Consider the following 15,695-nt stretch of genomic DNA (forward strand, 5'->3'; position numbering starts at 1 on the left):
CAATAACAGAAGTGATAAAATCATGATTCGGGAATTGGCCAAACGAATATGAATAACATTATAAGACATATTTTCAACAAATCATCTCAAGTATTGGTATCAGAATGAGATTATATGCATGTACATTTAAATTAAGTTTATGCGGAAGATACTAATTTAAAACCATATGAATACTCCAGGCCATATCTTCGAGTTGGTTTGGTTGCCAGTGGTTCAAAGCCACCCACCTGAGTGCAATGAATACGTCCTTCTAAGGTTTTTCCATGTTTTCTTGTATTTTATATATGCAAATCAATTGATGACGTATCAGGTCATGTGACCTGGCGTTCTTGTATTTTAATTTGTGTGATTCGTACAACACGTAAGTCTACGATTAATGGGGTACTCCGGTGAAAACATTTTTTCTTTTAAATTAACTGGTGCCAGAAAGTTAAACATATTTGTAAATTACTTCTATTAAAAAATCTTAATCCTTCCAGTACTTATTAGCTGCTGAATGCTACAGAGGAAATTCCTTTCTTTTCTGAACACTGATGACATCACGAGCACAGTGCTCTCTGCTGACATCTCTGTCCATTTTAGCAACCGTGCATAGCAGATATATATATGCTAAGGGCAGCATGGTGGCTCACTGGTTAGCACTGCTGCTTTGCAGTGCCGGGGCCTTGGGTTCAAATACCACTAAGGACAACAATAAATAAAGAGTTATTATTATAATGACGTCAGCAAAGAGCACTGTGCTCGTGATGTCATCAGAGAGAATTCCAAAAAGAAAATAATTTCCTCTGTAGTATTCAGTAGCTAATAAGGACAGGAAGGATTAAGATTTTTTAATAGATGTAATTTACAAATCTATTTAACTTTCTGGCACCAGTTGATTTAAAAGAAAAAAGGTTTTCACCGGAGTACCCCTTTAAACACTTATGCGTGAAACGCGTCAGACGTTCTCCTCTGTCGAGTGATTTTTGTGAATTTTCCAAATATAGAACAAGCTTTTATCTGCAAGCCCAGTGCTGGACAATCCTTTCTTCTATAGTTGTACAAAGCCGAGGGCGGGACCGGCGTGTCCGTGCGAAGGTGTAGTGGAATTGGTCGGTGCAGAGAGCGATACTGGAATTTGCTATTACAAGATTTGTAAATTACTTCTATTAAAAAATCTTAATCCTTCCAATACATTTTATGGGCTGTATACTACAGAGGAAATGCTTTTATTTTTGGATTTCTTTGATGTTACAACCACAGTGCTCTCTGCTGACCTCTGCTGTCCATTTTAGGAACTGTCCAGAACAGCATATGTTTGCTATGGGGATTTTCTCCTGCTTTTCCACAGGAGTACCCCTTTAACACTTGGCTAGTTGAGGAGGCAATGCCTGTGGGTACCAGTTCATAGAAATAATGCCCTGAATTTGAAGAAGCACTGAACTTAAGCTGTTGCATTTTTCCTGGGAATAAGATCGCAATATAAGTTGTTTTAAAGGAGAACTACAGCCAAATTTAACAGGATAGGGGATAAGTAGCTGATTGTGGGGGGCCCAAGTGTTTGGACCCCCCCACAATCTTAGATAGTGAAGATAGTGAACTTAGATAGGCAAATGTGTTAGTGTAAGGTGTGCATTTGAAAGTGTCATTTGAAAGTGTGACTTAAGATTTAGTGTAACTGTGTACTGTGTGATTCATTTTAAACACATTAAAGTGTTACTGTCGTTAGAAACAAGTTTTTTCCATTTACTAACTAAGCATTTTCCTAACATACTTCAGGGTTTTTCCGTTTTTGTATTTTCATTTTTTCCTCATCACCTTCTAATAATCATAACGCTTTCAATTTTGCACATAAAATTCCATATGATGTCTTATTTTTTGCGCCACCATTTCTACTTTGCAGTGACATCAGTCATTTTACCCAAAAATCGACGGTGAAACAGAAAAAAAATTCCTTGTGCGACAAAATTGAAGAAAAAGTTTAATTTTGTAACTTTTGGGGGCTTCCGTTTCTACGCAGTTCATTTTTCGGTAAAAATAACACCTTATCTTTATTCTGTAAGTCCATTCGGTTAAAATGATACCCTACTTATGTAGGTTGGATATTGTCGTACTTCGGTAAAAAATCATAACTACATGAAGGAAAATTTATATGTTAAAAATTCTCATCTTCTAACCCCTATAACTTTTTAATTTTTCCGCGTTCGGGCCAGTATGAGGACTCATTTATTGCGCCGTGTTCTGAAGTTTTTATCAGTACCATTTTTGTATTGATTGGACTTTTTGATTGCTTTTTATTAAATTTTTCATGATATAAAAAGTGACCAAAAATACGCTATTTTGGACTTTGGAATTTTTTTGTGCGTACGCCATTGACCGTGCGATTTAATTAACTATATATTTTTATAGTTGGGACATTTCCACACACGGCGATACCACATATGTTTATTTTTATTTACACAGTTTTTTTTATGGGAAAAGGGATTCAAACTTTTATTAGGGACCTTATTTATTAAATGACCTTTGTTAACTTTTTTTTTCAACTTTTTTGTGCAGTGCTATAGCTCCCATAGGGACCTATAACACTGCACTCACTGATCTCTTATGCTGATCTCTGCAAAGCCATAGCTTTGCATGGATCAGCGAGATAGTGGCTCGATTGCTCAAGCCTGTAGCTCAAGCTTGGAGCAATTAAACCCAGATCGGAAGCGACGGAGCAAGGTAAGGGGGTCTCCGCTCACGTCCTAGCTGATTTTTTTCCGCGATGTCCCGATCAGCCCGACTAAGCTGCCGGGAAGCATTTACTTTCACTTTCAGACGCGATGGTCAACTTTGATCGCCGCCTCTGAAGGGTTAATAGCGCGCTGTTAGCCGAGGGTCCCGGCTATGAATACGCCCTATATGGTACGCCCTATGTCCTTAACAGGTTAAAAAAAATTATTGCTAAAGATGTGAAATAAATGTCTATAAAACATCGCCACTAGGGGTCTCTGTCTCTTTTATTTTGAAAACTAACCCTGATATCTAGGGCTCTTTGGTCCTGACAACGAAGAAAGTGACCGAAATTCTGAAAGGAGGGGGAGTGGGGGTGTGGTATTCTCTCTCCTATGCTCACTCAGTACAGTGTATAATCCAGCTTTCAACTGTGTGAGGAGATTACCTGTGAGATCCAGACAAGATGCAGACAGCTTGCAGCCTCTTCAGTTGAGAAGCATTTACATGCACATTCAAGGGGTACTCCGGCCCTGAGACATCTTATCTCCTATCCAAAAGATAGGGGATAAGATGTCTCACCACGGGGGTCCCAATGCTGGGGACCCCCGCAATCTTGTATTCGCCACCCACCTGTTTGAGCTGCATGTCGCAGTGCCAGCTCACAAACAGCTGGGTGGCCCCCTCCCATAGACTTGCATAGCGGGGGCTGGGGGGTGACGTCACACGGGGGCGAAGTCGTGATGTCACGATACTCCGGCCCCGTGGTCGCCATATGTTAATATGTTTGTGCAGACCTGATGACAAGGGAGGGGAGAGGGGAGGGCAGAGGAGAGGTGCTCATCATACTCCAGGGGAAACGCACCCAGCCTCTGAGAGGAATTCAGAAGACTGGTCACAGTAATACATAGATCAAAAGGTACTTTACATATTAACACATGCATATTATTATACATACAGGTCTTAGGGCACATTACTACATTGATTTAAGCATTATTTTTACATTTCTTACTAATAACAGTAACGCTTTAAAGTTTGCTGTGTCTTCTTTGTGATGCACAGTTAAGTTGAGTTTATTGTATAGCTGAGGGGAGTGGCTAGTAACTGATAAATTGCACCTGACTGCCAATTCCAGGCTTTGCAAGGAGACGCTTGCCTGGGAATAATATTGATTTCAAAGCTACTTAGATAGCAAAGTGTGTGAGTGTGGGGTGTGAATTTGGAAGTGTCATTTGAAAGAGTGACTTGAGATTCAGTGACTTTAGATTCTGGGAGTTTTAACCCCTTAAGGACCAAGGACGTACCGGTACGTCCTTGGTCCTGCTCTCCTGAAATAACGCGGAGTTACACAGTAACCCTGCGTCATATCATGGCGGGCCCGGCGTCATAGTGAAGCCGGGACCCGCCTCTAATAGCGCGCAGTGCCGATCGTGGCGCCGCGCGCTATTAACCTTTTAGCCGCGCGCTCAGAGCTGAGCCGCGCGGCTAAAAGTGAAAGTGAAAGTTGCCGGCTAGCTCAGTCGGGCTGTTCGGGATAGCCACGGCTAATCGCGGCATCCCGAACAGCTGACAGGACAGCGGGAGGGTCCCTTCCTGCCTCCTCGCTGTCCGATCGCCGAATGACTGCTCAGTGCCTGAGATCCAGGCCTGAGCAGTCATGCGGCAGAATCGTTGATCACTGGTTTCTTATGAGAAACCAGTGATCAACATAGAAGATCAGTGTGTGCAGTGTTATAGGTCCCTATGTTATAACACTGCAAAAAAAAAGTGAAAAAAAAAAGTGAATAAAGATCATTTAACTCCTCCCCTATTAAAAGTTTGAATCACCCCCCTTTTCCAATAAAAAAAAAAACACAGTGTAAATAAAAATAAAAATAAACATATGTGGTATCACCGCGTGCGGAAATGTCCGAATTATAAAAATATATCATTAATTAAACCGCTCGGTCAATGGCGTGCGCGCAAAAAAATTCCAAAGTCCAAAATAGTGCATTTTTGGTCACTTTTTATATCATTTAAAAATGAATAAAAAGTGATCAATAAGTCCTATCAATGCAAAAATGGTACCGTTAAAAACTTCAGATCACGGCGCAAAAAATGAGCCCTCATACCGCCCCATACACGGAAAAATAAAAAAGTTATAGGGGTCAGAAGATGACAATTTTAAACGTATTAATTTTCCTGCATGTAGTTATGATTTTTTCCAGAAGTCCGACAAAATCAAACCTATATAAGTAGGGTATCATTTTAATCGTATGGACCTACAGAATACATATCAGGTGTCATTTTTACCGAAAAATGTACTGTGTAGAAACAGAAGCCCCCAAAATTTACAAAACAGCATTTTTTTTTTTAATTTTGTCGCACAATGATTTTTTTTCCCGCTTCACCATAGATTTTTGGGCAAAATGACTGACGTCATTACAAAGTAGAATTGGTGGCGCAAAAAATAAGCCATCATATGGATTTTTAAGTGTAAATTTGAAAGAGTTATGATTTTTTAAAGGCAACGAGCAAAAAACGAAAATGCAAAAACGGAAAAACCTCCGGTCCTTAAGGGGTTAAAAAAGTCACTTAGAACTATTTACAGCTATGACTATACATAACTGTGTTTTATGTTCTGTTATTCCCATAAGTATACAATGTCCTCCATGTTAGACTATGTGGTCCAATGTACATCTTTTTCAATGTGTGCATTCCTAGATAGCCGTTTTAACCTGTTATCGCCCGTTATTAATAACGGCTGATATTAATAACGGGCGATAACCGGTTAAAACGGCTATGAGAAAAATCCCATAGACTATAATGGGATTTTCTAACGGCCGTTTAACGGACAATTTTCAAGATTTTTATGACGGACGTTCATTACAGAAGTATTTTTAAAGTGTGAAACCAGCCTCAACCTGTTAAGGACCAAGGGCGTACCTGGGAATTTCGGTCCCCGCCGCGCGCCGCGATATCGATCAGCAGGCACCCCGCGCAAATGCCCTGGGGGGGGGTCATCAGACCCCCCCATGTAGGCGAACGCAGAAAACCGCAAGTGAATTCACACTTGCGATTTTCGGCAATTCTGTTGCTGCGGGTCATGGGTGACCCGCTGACCGGAAGATACATGGTGATCGGGGGTGTAGGATACACCCCCTATCACCCACTGTATCTATGGGAAGGTGGCAATTTTGTCAACCCCCCCCAGGATTGCTGCTATTGGCCGGACGATAGCAGCCGGCAGGGGAGGGGTTAACGGCATCCTCCTGCAGCTCCCGCCGCTGGCTGGGTTCAGTCAGCGGTCAGAGCTGCTGGAGGACGCCAGGGACCCCCCCTCTGCAAGATCGGAGCCCCCTCAGGACCGAAGATCCCCCTTAGAGCAGGGACAGATTAACCCCAGGGACAGGTTGGTGTTAAAAATTAATAAAAGTAAAAGTTAAAAAAAAAATCCCCCCCCCTGACCCCCTAATAGGTCCCCAAGGGTCCTCTGCAATTTTTCAGTGTGACCCGGGCCCTATTAGGAGTTCAGGGCGCTGCATTTGGCCCCCCATTTTTTTTTTTGGCCGCAGCGCTTTTCCCCCCCATATATCGGTGTGTGATTTCTAATCACACACCGTTATATAATAGTTACACCAAGCACACACACAGTACATACTGGAGCGGGGATATCCTATACAAGACCCCGCTTTACAGTATGGTCATGACACGGAGGCGGTTCGAGGCCATTCGGAAATGCCTGCATTATGCAGATAATGTGGCATGTCCACCCCGAAGTGATCCCACCTATGACTGGCTTTACAAAGTGAGGCCGCTCATCGATCACTTTGGGGCCAAATTTTTGGAGGCCTACGTATCCCTCAGGGAGCTCTCGGTCGATGAGTCTCTTATCAGTTTTAAGGGGAGACTCATCTTCTGCCAGTATATTCCCTCGAAGCGGGCGCGGTATGGCGTGAAGCTCTATAAACTTTGTGAGAGTACTTATAAGGGATTACATACAGGAATACATAGGGGATAATTGTATTATAAGTGATAGCCAGCATGGGTTTACTAAGGATAGAAGTTGTCAAACCAATCTAATTTGCTTTTATGAAGAGGTGAGTAGAAGCCTTGACAGAGGAATGGCTGTGGATATAGTGTTTCTGGATTTTGCTAAAGCGTTTGATACTGTCCCTCATAGACGTCTGACAGGTAAGTTAAGGTCTTTGGGTTTGGAAATTTTAGTTTGTAACTGGATTGAACACTGGCTCATGGATCGTACCCAGAGAGTGGTGGTCAATGATTCGTACTCTGATTGGTCCCCGGTTATTAGTGGTGTACCCCAAGGTTCAGTACTGGGACCGCTGTTGTTTAATTTATTTATCAATGATATAGAGGATGGTATTAACAGCTCTGTTTCTATCTTTGCAGATGACACCAAGCTTTGTAGCACAGTACAGTCTATAGAGGATGTGCATAAGTTACAAGATGACTTGGATAGACTAAGTGTCTGGGCATCCACTTGGCAAATGAGGTTCAATGTGGATAAATGTAAAGTTATGCATCTGGGTACTAATAACCTGCATGCATCGTATGTCTTAGGGGGGATTAAACTGTCAGAGTCACTGGTAGAGAAGGATCTGGGTGTACTTGTAGATCACAGACTACAGAATAGCATGCAATGTCAGGCTGCTGCTTCCAAAGCCGGCAGGATATTGTCATGTATCAAAAGAGGCATGGACTCAAGGGACAGGGACATAATACTCCCCCTTTATAAATCATTGGTACGGCCTCACCTGGAATATGCTGTTCAGTTTTGGGCACCTGTCCATAAAAGGGACACTGCGGAGTTGGAAAGGGTGCAGAGACGCGCGACTAAACTAATATGGGGCATGGAACATCTTAGCTATGAGGAGCGATTAAAGGAGTTACAATTGTTTAGTCTTGAGAAGAGACGTTTAAGGGGGGATATGATAAACGTATATAAGTATATTAATGGCCCATACAAAAAATATGGAGAAAAACTGTTCCAGGTTAAACCCCCCCAAAGGACGAGGGGACACTCCCTCCGTCTGGAGAAGAAAAAGTTTAGTCTCAAGGGGCGACACGCCTTCTTTACCGTGAGGACTGTGAATTTATGGAACGGTCTACCTCAGGAACTGGTCACAGCTGGAACAATTTACAGCTTTAAAACAGGATTAGATACATTCCTGGAACAAAATAACATTAATGCTTATGAAGAAATATAAAATCTCATCCCTTCCCAATATCGCGCCACACCCCTACCCCTTAATTCCCTGGTTGAACTTGATGGACATATGTCTTTTTTCGACCGTACTAACTATGTAACTATGTAACTCTCAAGTTTAGAGCGTGTGAGGGACGAGATTCCCGTATTGAACCCCCAGATTGTTCCCCCACTCTGGGTGTTAGCGGGAAAATCGTTTGGGAGCTTGTGCACCCATTGCTGGATAAGGGTTACCACATGTACGTGAACAACTTTTATACCAGCATCCCTCTCTTCACATCCCTTGCATCCAGATCCACATCCACTTGTGGGACCATCTGGAAAAACCAGAGAGGCCTCATCTATGCCCAAGGGTGAGTCCCGTGCCCTTACCCATGAAAACCTGTTGCTGGTCAGGTATAAGGATAAGACGGATGTCCTTATGCTGACCACTATTCATGGTAACGGCAGCTCACCCGTCCCTGTGTGAGGTACCACAACACCGGTCCTCAAGCCCGATTGTATTCTGGACTACAATCGGTATATGGGGGGAGTTGATCTCTCTGATCAAGTCCTCAAACCATACATGGCCATGCGGAAAACACGTGTATGGTACAAGAAAGTTGTGGTCTACATGGTACAGTTGCCATGTACAACGCTTTCGTACTGTCCCAGTACGCAGGCAACACAGGGACATTCCTCCAGTTCCAAGAAGAAGTCCTAAAGGTCCTGATCTTTGCTGACCGGGAAAGAGCAGGCCAGAGTTCCGAAGGAACTGAAGTTATAGGTGCCAACACATTCCAGCTGAAGTCCCCCACACTGGAAAGAAGGGACGATCCCAGAAAAAATGCAGAGTGTGTAACAGGAGGGGGATACGAAAGTACACCATCTATCAATGTGACACTTGCCCCGATCATCCGGGCCTCTGCATTAAAAACTGCTTCAGGGAGTATAACACTTCCATGCAGTACTAAATTTTCCCTTTTCATTTAAATTTTCCATAATTTGACCCCAATGTACCAAGTCCAGAGTACATTCCAAATTTTAACACCATAAAACCACTAAATTGCCCAAAAAACTCTATCTAAAAAAAAAACTGATAAGACCTCTGGGGGTATTTTTTTCTCTGGGTCATGGGTCACTAAGTCACTATCATCGGGGACTTTTTATGTTGCCTCAAATGCCCAGCGCTCTCTCTCCACCTGAGAGGGGTGTGCATTTGAGGCAACAGGTTAGGGACGGCCACACACGTCACATTCCCAGAATGATGATTCAGAGCATAGGGTTTGGGGTGGGCATATTTTTTAGTTTTGGCTATGCTCTGGGTCATCATCCTGGGAACATAATCTGATTTATAATTTTATGTCCCACTGTACCCCATTTTAGTTATTTAGTGTACCCAAGTTATTTACCCCATGTAATGCCCCTTGAGGGGGGGTCCCACTGTTCTGGCTCAATAAGAGAAAGCCAAAGCTCAAGGACCCTGACTGATCTCTGGCACCTCTGAGACCGGTGTGCAAGCTGTTTACACCCAGACATGAGGTATGTCCTTACTCCAAAGAAATGTATTTACAAATTTACAGTAACATTTTCTCCTTTTACCACTTGTGAAAATGAAAAATTTGGGGTAACCCCAGCATTTTAGTGTAAAAAAAAATTAAAATTTTCATTTTCACATCCCACTTCATGAATATTTATCAAACACTTGTGGGGTGTTAAGATTCACTGTACCCCTTGTTATGTTCCTTGAGGGATGTAGTTTCCAAAATAGTATGCCATGTGGGGTGTTTTTTGCTGTTCTGGCACCATAGGGGCTTCCTAAATGCGACATGCCCCCCCATTTCAGCAAAATTTGCAAATGTGACTCCTTCTCTTTTGAGCATTGTAGCGCAACCAAAGTGCACTTGACATTCACAAATGGGGTACTTCCATACACAGAAGAGATGGGGTTACAAATTTTGGGGGGCATTTTCTACTATTACCCCTTTTAAAAATGTAAAATTTGGGGGAAAAACTGCATTTTAGTGGGAAAAAAAAATTCATTTACATATCCAAAGTCGTCAAACACCTGTAGGGTGTTAAGGCTCAGCGGACCCCTTGTTACATTCCTTGAAGGGTGTAGTTTCCAAAATAGTATGCCATGTGTTTTTTTTTGCTGTTCTGGCACCATAGGGGCTTCCTAAATGGGACATGATCCCAAAAACCATTTCAGGAAAATGTGCTTTCCAAAAACCAAATGTGACTCCTTCTCTTCTGAGCATTGTAGTGCGCCTGCAGTGCACTTGACGCCCACACATGGGGTATTTTCATACTCAGAAGAGATGGGGTTACAAATTTTGGGGGGCATTTTCTACTATTATCCCTTGTAAAAATATAAAATTTGGTGGAAAACCAGCATTTTAGTGAAAAAAAAAATAATTTACACATCCAACTTTAACGAAAAGTTGTCAAACACCTGTGGGGTGTTAAGGCTCAGCGGACCCCTTGTTACATTCCTTGAGGGGTGTAGTTTCCAAAATAGTATGCCGTGGGGGGAGTTTTTTGCTGTCCTGGCACCATAGGGGCTTCCTAAATCCCACTGTCGCTCCTTCCCTTCTGAGCCCTCTACTGCGCCCGTCGAACACTTGACATACACATATGAGGTATTTCCTTACTCGAGAGAAATTGGGTTACAAATTTTAGGAAGATTTCTCTCCTTTTACCCCTTGTAAAAATTCAAAAACTGGGTCTACAAGAACATGCGAGTGTAAAAAATTAATATTTAGAATTTTCTCCTTCACTTTGCTGCTATTCCTGTAAAAAACCTAAAGGGTTAACACACTTACTAAATGTCATTTTGAATACTTTGGGGGGTGCAGTTTTTATAATGGGGTCATTTGTGGGGTATTTCTAATAATAAGGCCCTTTAAAACTGAACTGGTCCCTGAAAAATTCTGCTTTTGAAAATTTTGTGACAAATTGGAAAATTGCTGCTATACTTCTGATGTCTTCCAAAAGTAAAAACATGTCAACTTGATGATGCAAATATAAAGTAGACATATTGTATATGTGAATCAAGATATAATTTATTTGGAATATTCATTTTCCTTACAAGCAGAGAGCTTCAAAGTTAGAAAAATGCAAAATTTTTAATTTTTTTTATCAAATTTTGGAATTTTTCACCATGAAATGATGCAAGTATCAACAAAAATTTACCACCAACATAAAGTAGAATATGTCACGAAAAAGCAATAACGGAATCAGAATGAAAGGTAAAAGCATCCTAGAGTTATTAATGCTTAAAGTGAAAGTGGTCAGATGTGCAAAAAACGCTCTGGTCCTACAGTGGAAATTGGCCTGGTCCTTAAGGGGTTAAAGGGGTACTACCGTGCTGAAAACTTATCCCCTATCTAAAGGATAGGGGATAAGTTGCCTGATCGCGCGTGGTCCCGCCGCTGGGGACCCCCGCGATCTCACACGCAGCACCCCGCTCTCATCAGGCCCCGGAGCGAACATCCACTCCGGGTCTGATGACGGGGCGATGATTGTGACGTCACACCTCTGCCCCTGTTTGACGTCACGCTTCGCCCCTCAATGCAAGTCTATGGCAGGGGGCGAGACAGCTGTCTCGCCCCCTGCCATAGACTTACATTGAGAGGGCGGAGCGTGACATCACATGGGGGCGGAGGTGTGACGTCACAATCACCGCCCCGTCATCAGACCCGGAGTGATGTTCGCTCTGGGGCCTGATGAGAGCGGGGTGCTGCGTGTGAGATGCCTGATGAGAGCGGGGTGCTGCGTGTGCTGCGGGGTGCTCCTTTAGATAGGGGATAACTTGTCAGCACGGTAGTACCCCTTTAAGTGTGTTTTTTATGGCAACAATGTACAGCTGCTCCTCATAAAAAAAACTGGAGAGGTTCGAGCAGCTAGAGAGTGAGAGCGTCAAAGACAAAAACGGATGCTACTATAGCATCTAGAAAGTGTTTTACTGCCCCAAACAAGTTCTGAATTTACAGCAACGCTGCTTAAAACTGCTGTATAATGTCTACCTTGTTGCTGCTTCAGTTTTATGTAAGGAATAGAGATATGGGGGTAGGATCTCCTCTTTTTAATGTATGTGGTATACAGGAAACATCATAACAGGTAATTTCTGGTCATTCTGGAGCTGGTGTCCAGGAATACTCTTGTTATTCCTCAGACATTCTAAAAAGTTACCTGAAATGACAGGTATGCTTGAAGTCACGAGATATAGTCTAAGTGGGGACATGAATAATAAATGGTGCATACATAAATAGTGTAATAAGATGGTGCATGCTAAATCTCTACAAAAGACCTGAAGACATGTCCTAGATCTTGGAAAAAAAAAAAAAGTACAGCCTTTTTTATTATAAGAACCTTAAATCTGTGAAGTAGTGTACCACAGAAGCTGGTCACAGCACAAACAGTTAAAGAGGATATCCACCATGAGGTGACTTTAGTACTAACCTGCCAGACACTGCTGCTTTGTGAAATGGCTATTTTCTGTTGGAGTTTCCTCCCTCCAACTACAAGTCCCTGGATTCTTTGTTTGTAAGTTCACTTTTCTCTCTCCCACACATAAGCCAACCCACCCCTACAATTCTCTACAAGAGCTGTGGGGAATGATCTAACCCCACTTAAAAAGATATTAGACAGTCATGACAGCCCCCCGTGATACCATAGGTCCTTATCCAAAAATTTGATCGGAGTATCTTTGCCTTTAAAAACGCTGAAAAAGATAACTTACTCTTCTGGACGGATGCCCAAGCTTTCACCACGATCCATACTTAGAGTACCTGCCCCTTGTCCAAATCCATATCCTTTAGGGCCATATTTCTTTCCATAGCAGGATTTACAATAGATCTCATTTCCATGAATAGCAACTGTAGTGCTGTCAAGATTCTTCTTGCATACCACTGCAAAAAATATTACAATCACAATATTAGTGTCAAAATTATCCTAAATTATTCCTATAACATTTTAATTTGCTTGGCAAATGTTAGAGTACTCAATTTTTTTTTTCTCTGTGCCCAGCAGGCCCGGACTGGCCATCGGGCAGACCGGGAACTTGCCCCACTGCCCTGAATCTGCAATTCTGTGGCAGAACTAGTAGCCGGCTGCAGCCGCTGCTTTGAGGCTAGCGGCCGGCAGTACTAACACTGTGACAGACGGGGTCGGGACCCTTTGTGTGCCAGCCTGCAGCTCAGGATGTCCGGCCGCAGGCACAGAACAGTGGCCGGCGGTGCTGCTTTAAGAACAGTGGAGTCACGTGCCGCGTCACGTTTCTTTATCCCCGCGGCAGCTCACTGTACAGTAGCGCGTACGGAGCTGCGGCCACTGTAAGTGAGATGCGTCGTTGCCGGGAGATGTGTGACCTCCCCTGACATTACGCGGAGGTGCCGCACAGCGCAGGAGGACGTCACATGCCAGTGTGGCCCCGCCAAATGTGTGGCCCCGCTGAGCGCTGCATGAAGGAGCAAGTAAAGTAAAAAAAGTTTTAAAATTAAAAATAAGTGTATGGGATGGAGGGAGGGCATCAAGATGGGGGGGGGGGTGAGCACAAGGCATGGAGGAGGTCAGGAGGAGGAAGGGAGAGGTTTGAGCACAAGGCATTAAGATGGAGGGGGAGAGGGATAATGGCAGAGGGGGGATGGAAAGAAAAAAAGCAAAATGCATTAAGACTTAATGCATTGTGCTTTATTTCTCCACATTCCCCCTCCGCCATTATCCCTCCCCACCCCCATTTTAATGCCTTGTGCTTTATTTCTCCCCATCCTCCCTCCGCCATTATCCCTCTCCTCCCTCCATCTTAATCATTAAGATGAAGGGGAAAAGGGATAATGGCGGAGGGAGAGAGGGATAATGGCAGAGGGGGATTAAAATGGAGGGGGGGAATTGATTTATCCCCTTGTGCCATTATCCCCCCCTCCCTCTGATCCCCTTTTCCATTATCCCCCTCCCCCTCCATCTAAATACACAGTGAGGTCACTGTGTACATACATTATATTACTTATCCTGAGTTATATCCTGTATTATACTCCAAAGCTGCACTCACTATTCTGCTGGTGAGGTCACTGTGTACATACATAACTTATCCTGTACTGATCCTGAGTTATATCCTGTATTATGCTCCAGAGCTGTACTCACTATTCTGCTGGTGAAGTTACTGTGTACATACATTACATTACTTATCCTGTACTAATCCTGAGTTATATCCTGTATTATACTCCAGAGCTGTACTGCACAGACAGGACCATGTGACTACTGCGGTTTCTCAGCTACTGCAAAACTGCAACCAATCACCATTATGCCCTATATGCATTACATTACTTATCCTGTACTGATCCTCAGTTATATATTGTATTATACTCCAGAGCTGTACTGACTATTCTACGTGAGGAGTCACTGTGTATATACGCTACGCTGTGCTGTTGAAGTGTGTTCCACCATCCGCCGCCGGCATTATATACCCCACTATATCCAACAATAACTACCATTTGGTCCCTGCCCCTTTCTGGGCCTGCCCTCACATAGCCACACCCCTAGCTAAAGTGGGCTGCTCAGTCTAAAATGCCCGGGCCTATTTTTGTTTACAGTCTGGCCCTGGTGCCCGGGCTGCAAAAAGAAAAAACAAAACAAAAACTTTACCCTCCTCCCGACGTTCCCCCGTTGCGCCTGGTGTCCTGTCCTCCAGTCCTGGTCTTCTATTGCATCCTGGGGCCCAGTGCATCACACTGCTTTCAGCTTATCGCTGGTCGCAAAAATGTCCTGCCTTGTGTCACATATCAGACCTGGGCAACATTTGTGCAAGTGACTCGGAGGGACTCCCTGCCTCCATCTCCACTGCATACTGCCATGGTGTGTCTGGGTCCTCTGTATCGGCTTCCTCATAACCCTCTAGCTGCTCCTGCTCCTCCTCTCCTGTCAGATGACTAGAAAAACCGCCCATCTCGCAAAACCTAAACTGTGCACCACTGTGCCCGTCCCCCTCCTCTTCCAGTTCAGCCCCCACAGGGCTCATGTGGCCGTGAGATGTAGGCACCACGTCTCCAGTGCCCTGACCAGCTATTGTTTCCAACAAGTGTTGTAGTAGATGAAGCAGTGGAATTACATTGTTCATCCCGTAATCCTGGCAACTGATTATTAATGTGGCTTCTTTAAACGGCCTGAGCAAACGGCAGGTGTCATGTATGAGCTGCCACTGGTTAATATTGAAGTTACACATGGGAGTCACCCTATCCGCTTTGACCATCAAGAAATCAGTGATGGCTTTTCTCTGTTTGTATAGTTGGTCCAACATTTGGAGGGTGTAATTCCAACGTGTGGAAAGGTCGCAAATCAGACTGTGTAGGGGGATACCGTTCTGATGCTGCAGCTCAAGGAGGGTGTGCTTTGCGGTGTACGAGTGGCTGAAGTACATGCAAAGTTTCCTTCCCATTGTTAGGATGTCTTGCAGATGGGTGGAACACTTCAGGAACCACTTGACAACCAGATTAAACACGTGTGCCATGCAGGACGCATGTCTCAGGCTTCCTTGTCACAGCGCAGACAAGATGTCCTTCCTGTTGTCGGTCACCAGGGTTCCCATTTCCAGTTTTCATGGAGTAAGCCATGATTTGATTTCTTGATGAATGACTTTTAGCAGTTTCTCCCGTGTGACTCCGATCGCCAAGGCAAACCACGTGAAGAACAGCGTGACACCGCCGTGCCCTGGACACATAGTTACATAGTTAGTACGGTCGAAAAAAGACATATGTCCATCAAGTTCAACCAGGGAATTGAAGGGTAGGGATTTTATATGGTATGCTGGAGGGGCACT

At 43.7% G+C, this 15,695-nt stretch overlaps 1 protein-coding gene across 4 annotated transcripts in view; it reads right to left on the reverse strand.

Moving 5' to 3' along the window:
- The window catches only part of CSRP1 (cysteine and glycine rich protein 1), a 117,667-nt gene that overhangs the window by 20,788 nt on the left and 81,184 nt on the right, over positions 1-15,695 (reverse strand). For all 4 annotated transcript variants that reach the window (XM_056557615.1, XM_056557616.1, XM_056557617.1 and 1 more), the window contains one exon: positions 12,624-12,792. In XM_056557615.1, the coding sequence (XP_056413590.1) occupies positions 12,624-12,792 (169 nt within the window). The remainder of the gene's footprint in view (positions 1-12,623; positions 12,793-15,695) is intronic.

Source organism: Hyla sarda, chromosome 2 (genome assembly GCF_029499605.1).
Source record: "Hyla sarda isolate aHylSar1 chromosome 2, aHylSar1.hap1, whole genome shotgun sequence".
NCBI classification, from domain to species: domain Eukaryota; kingdom Metazoa; phylum Chordata; class Amphibia; order Anura; family Hylidae; genus Hyla; species Hyla sarda.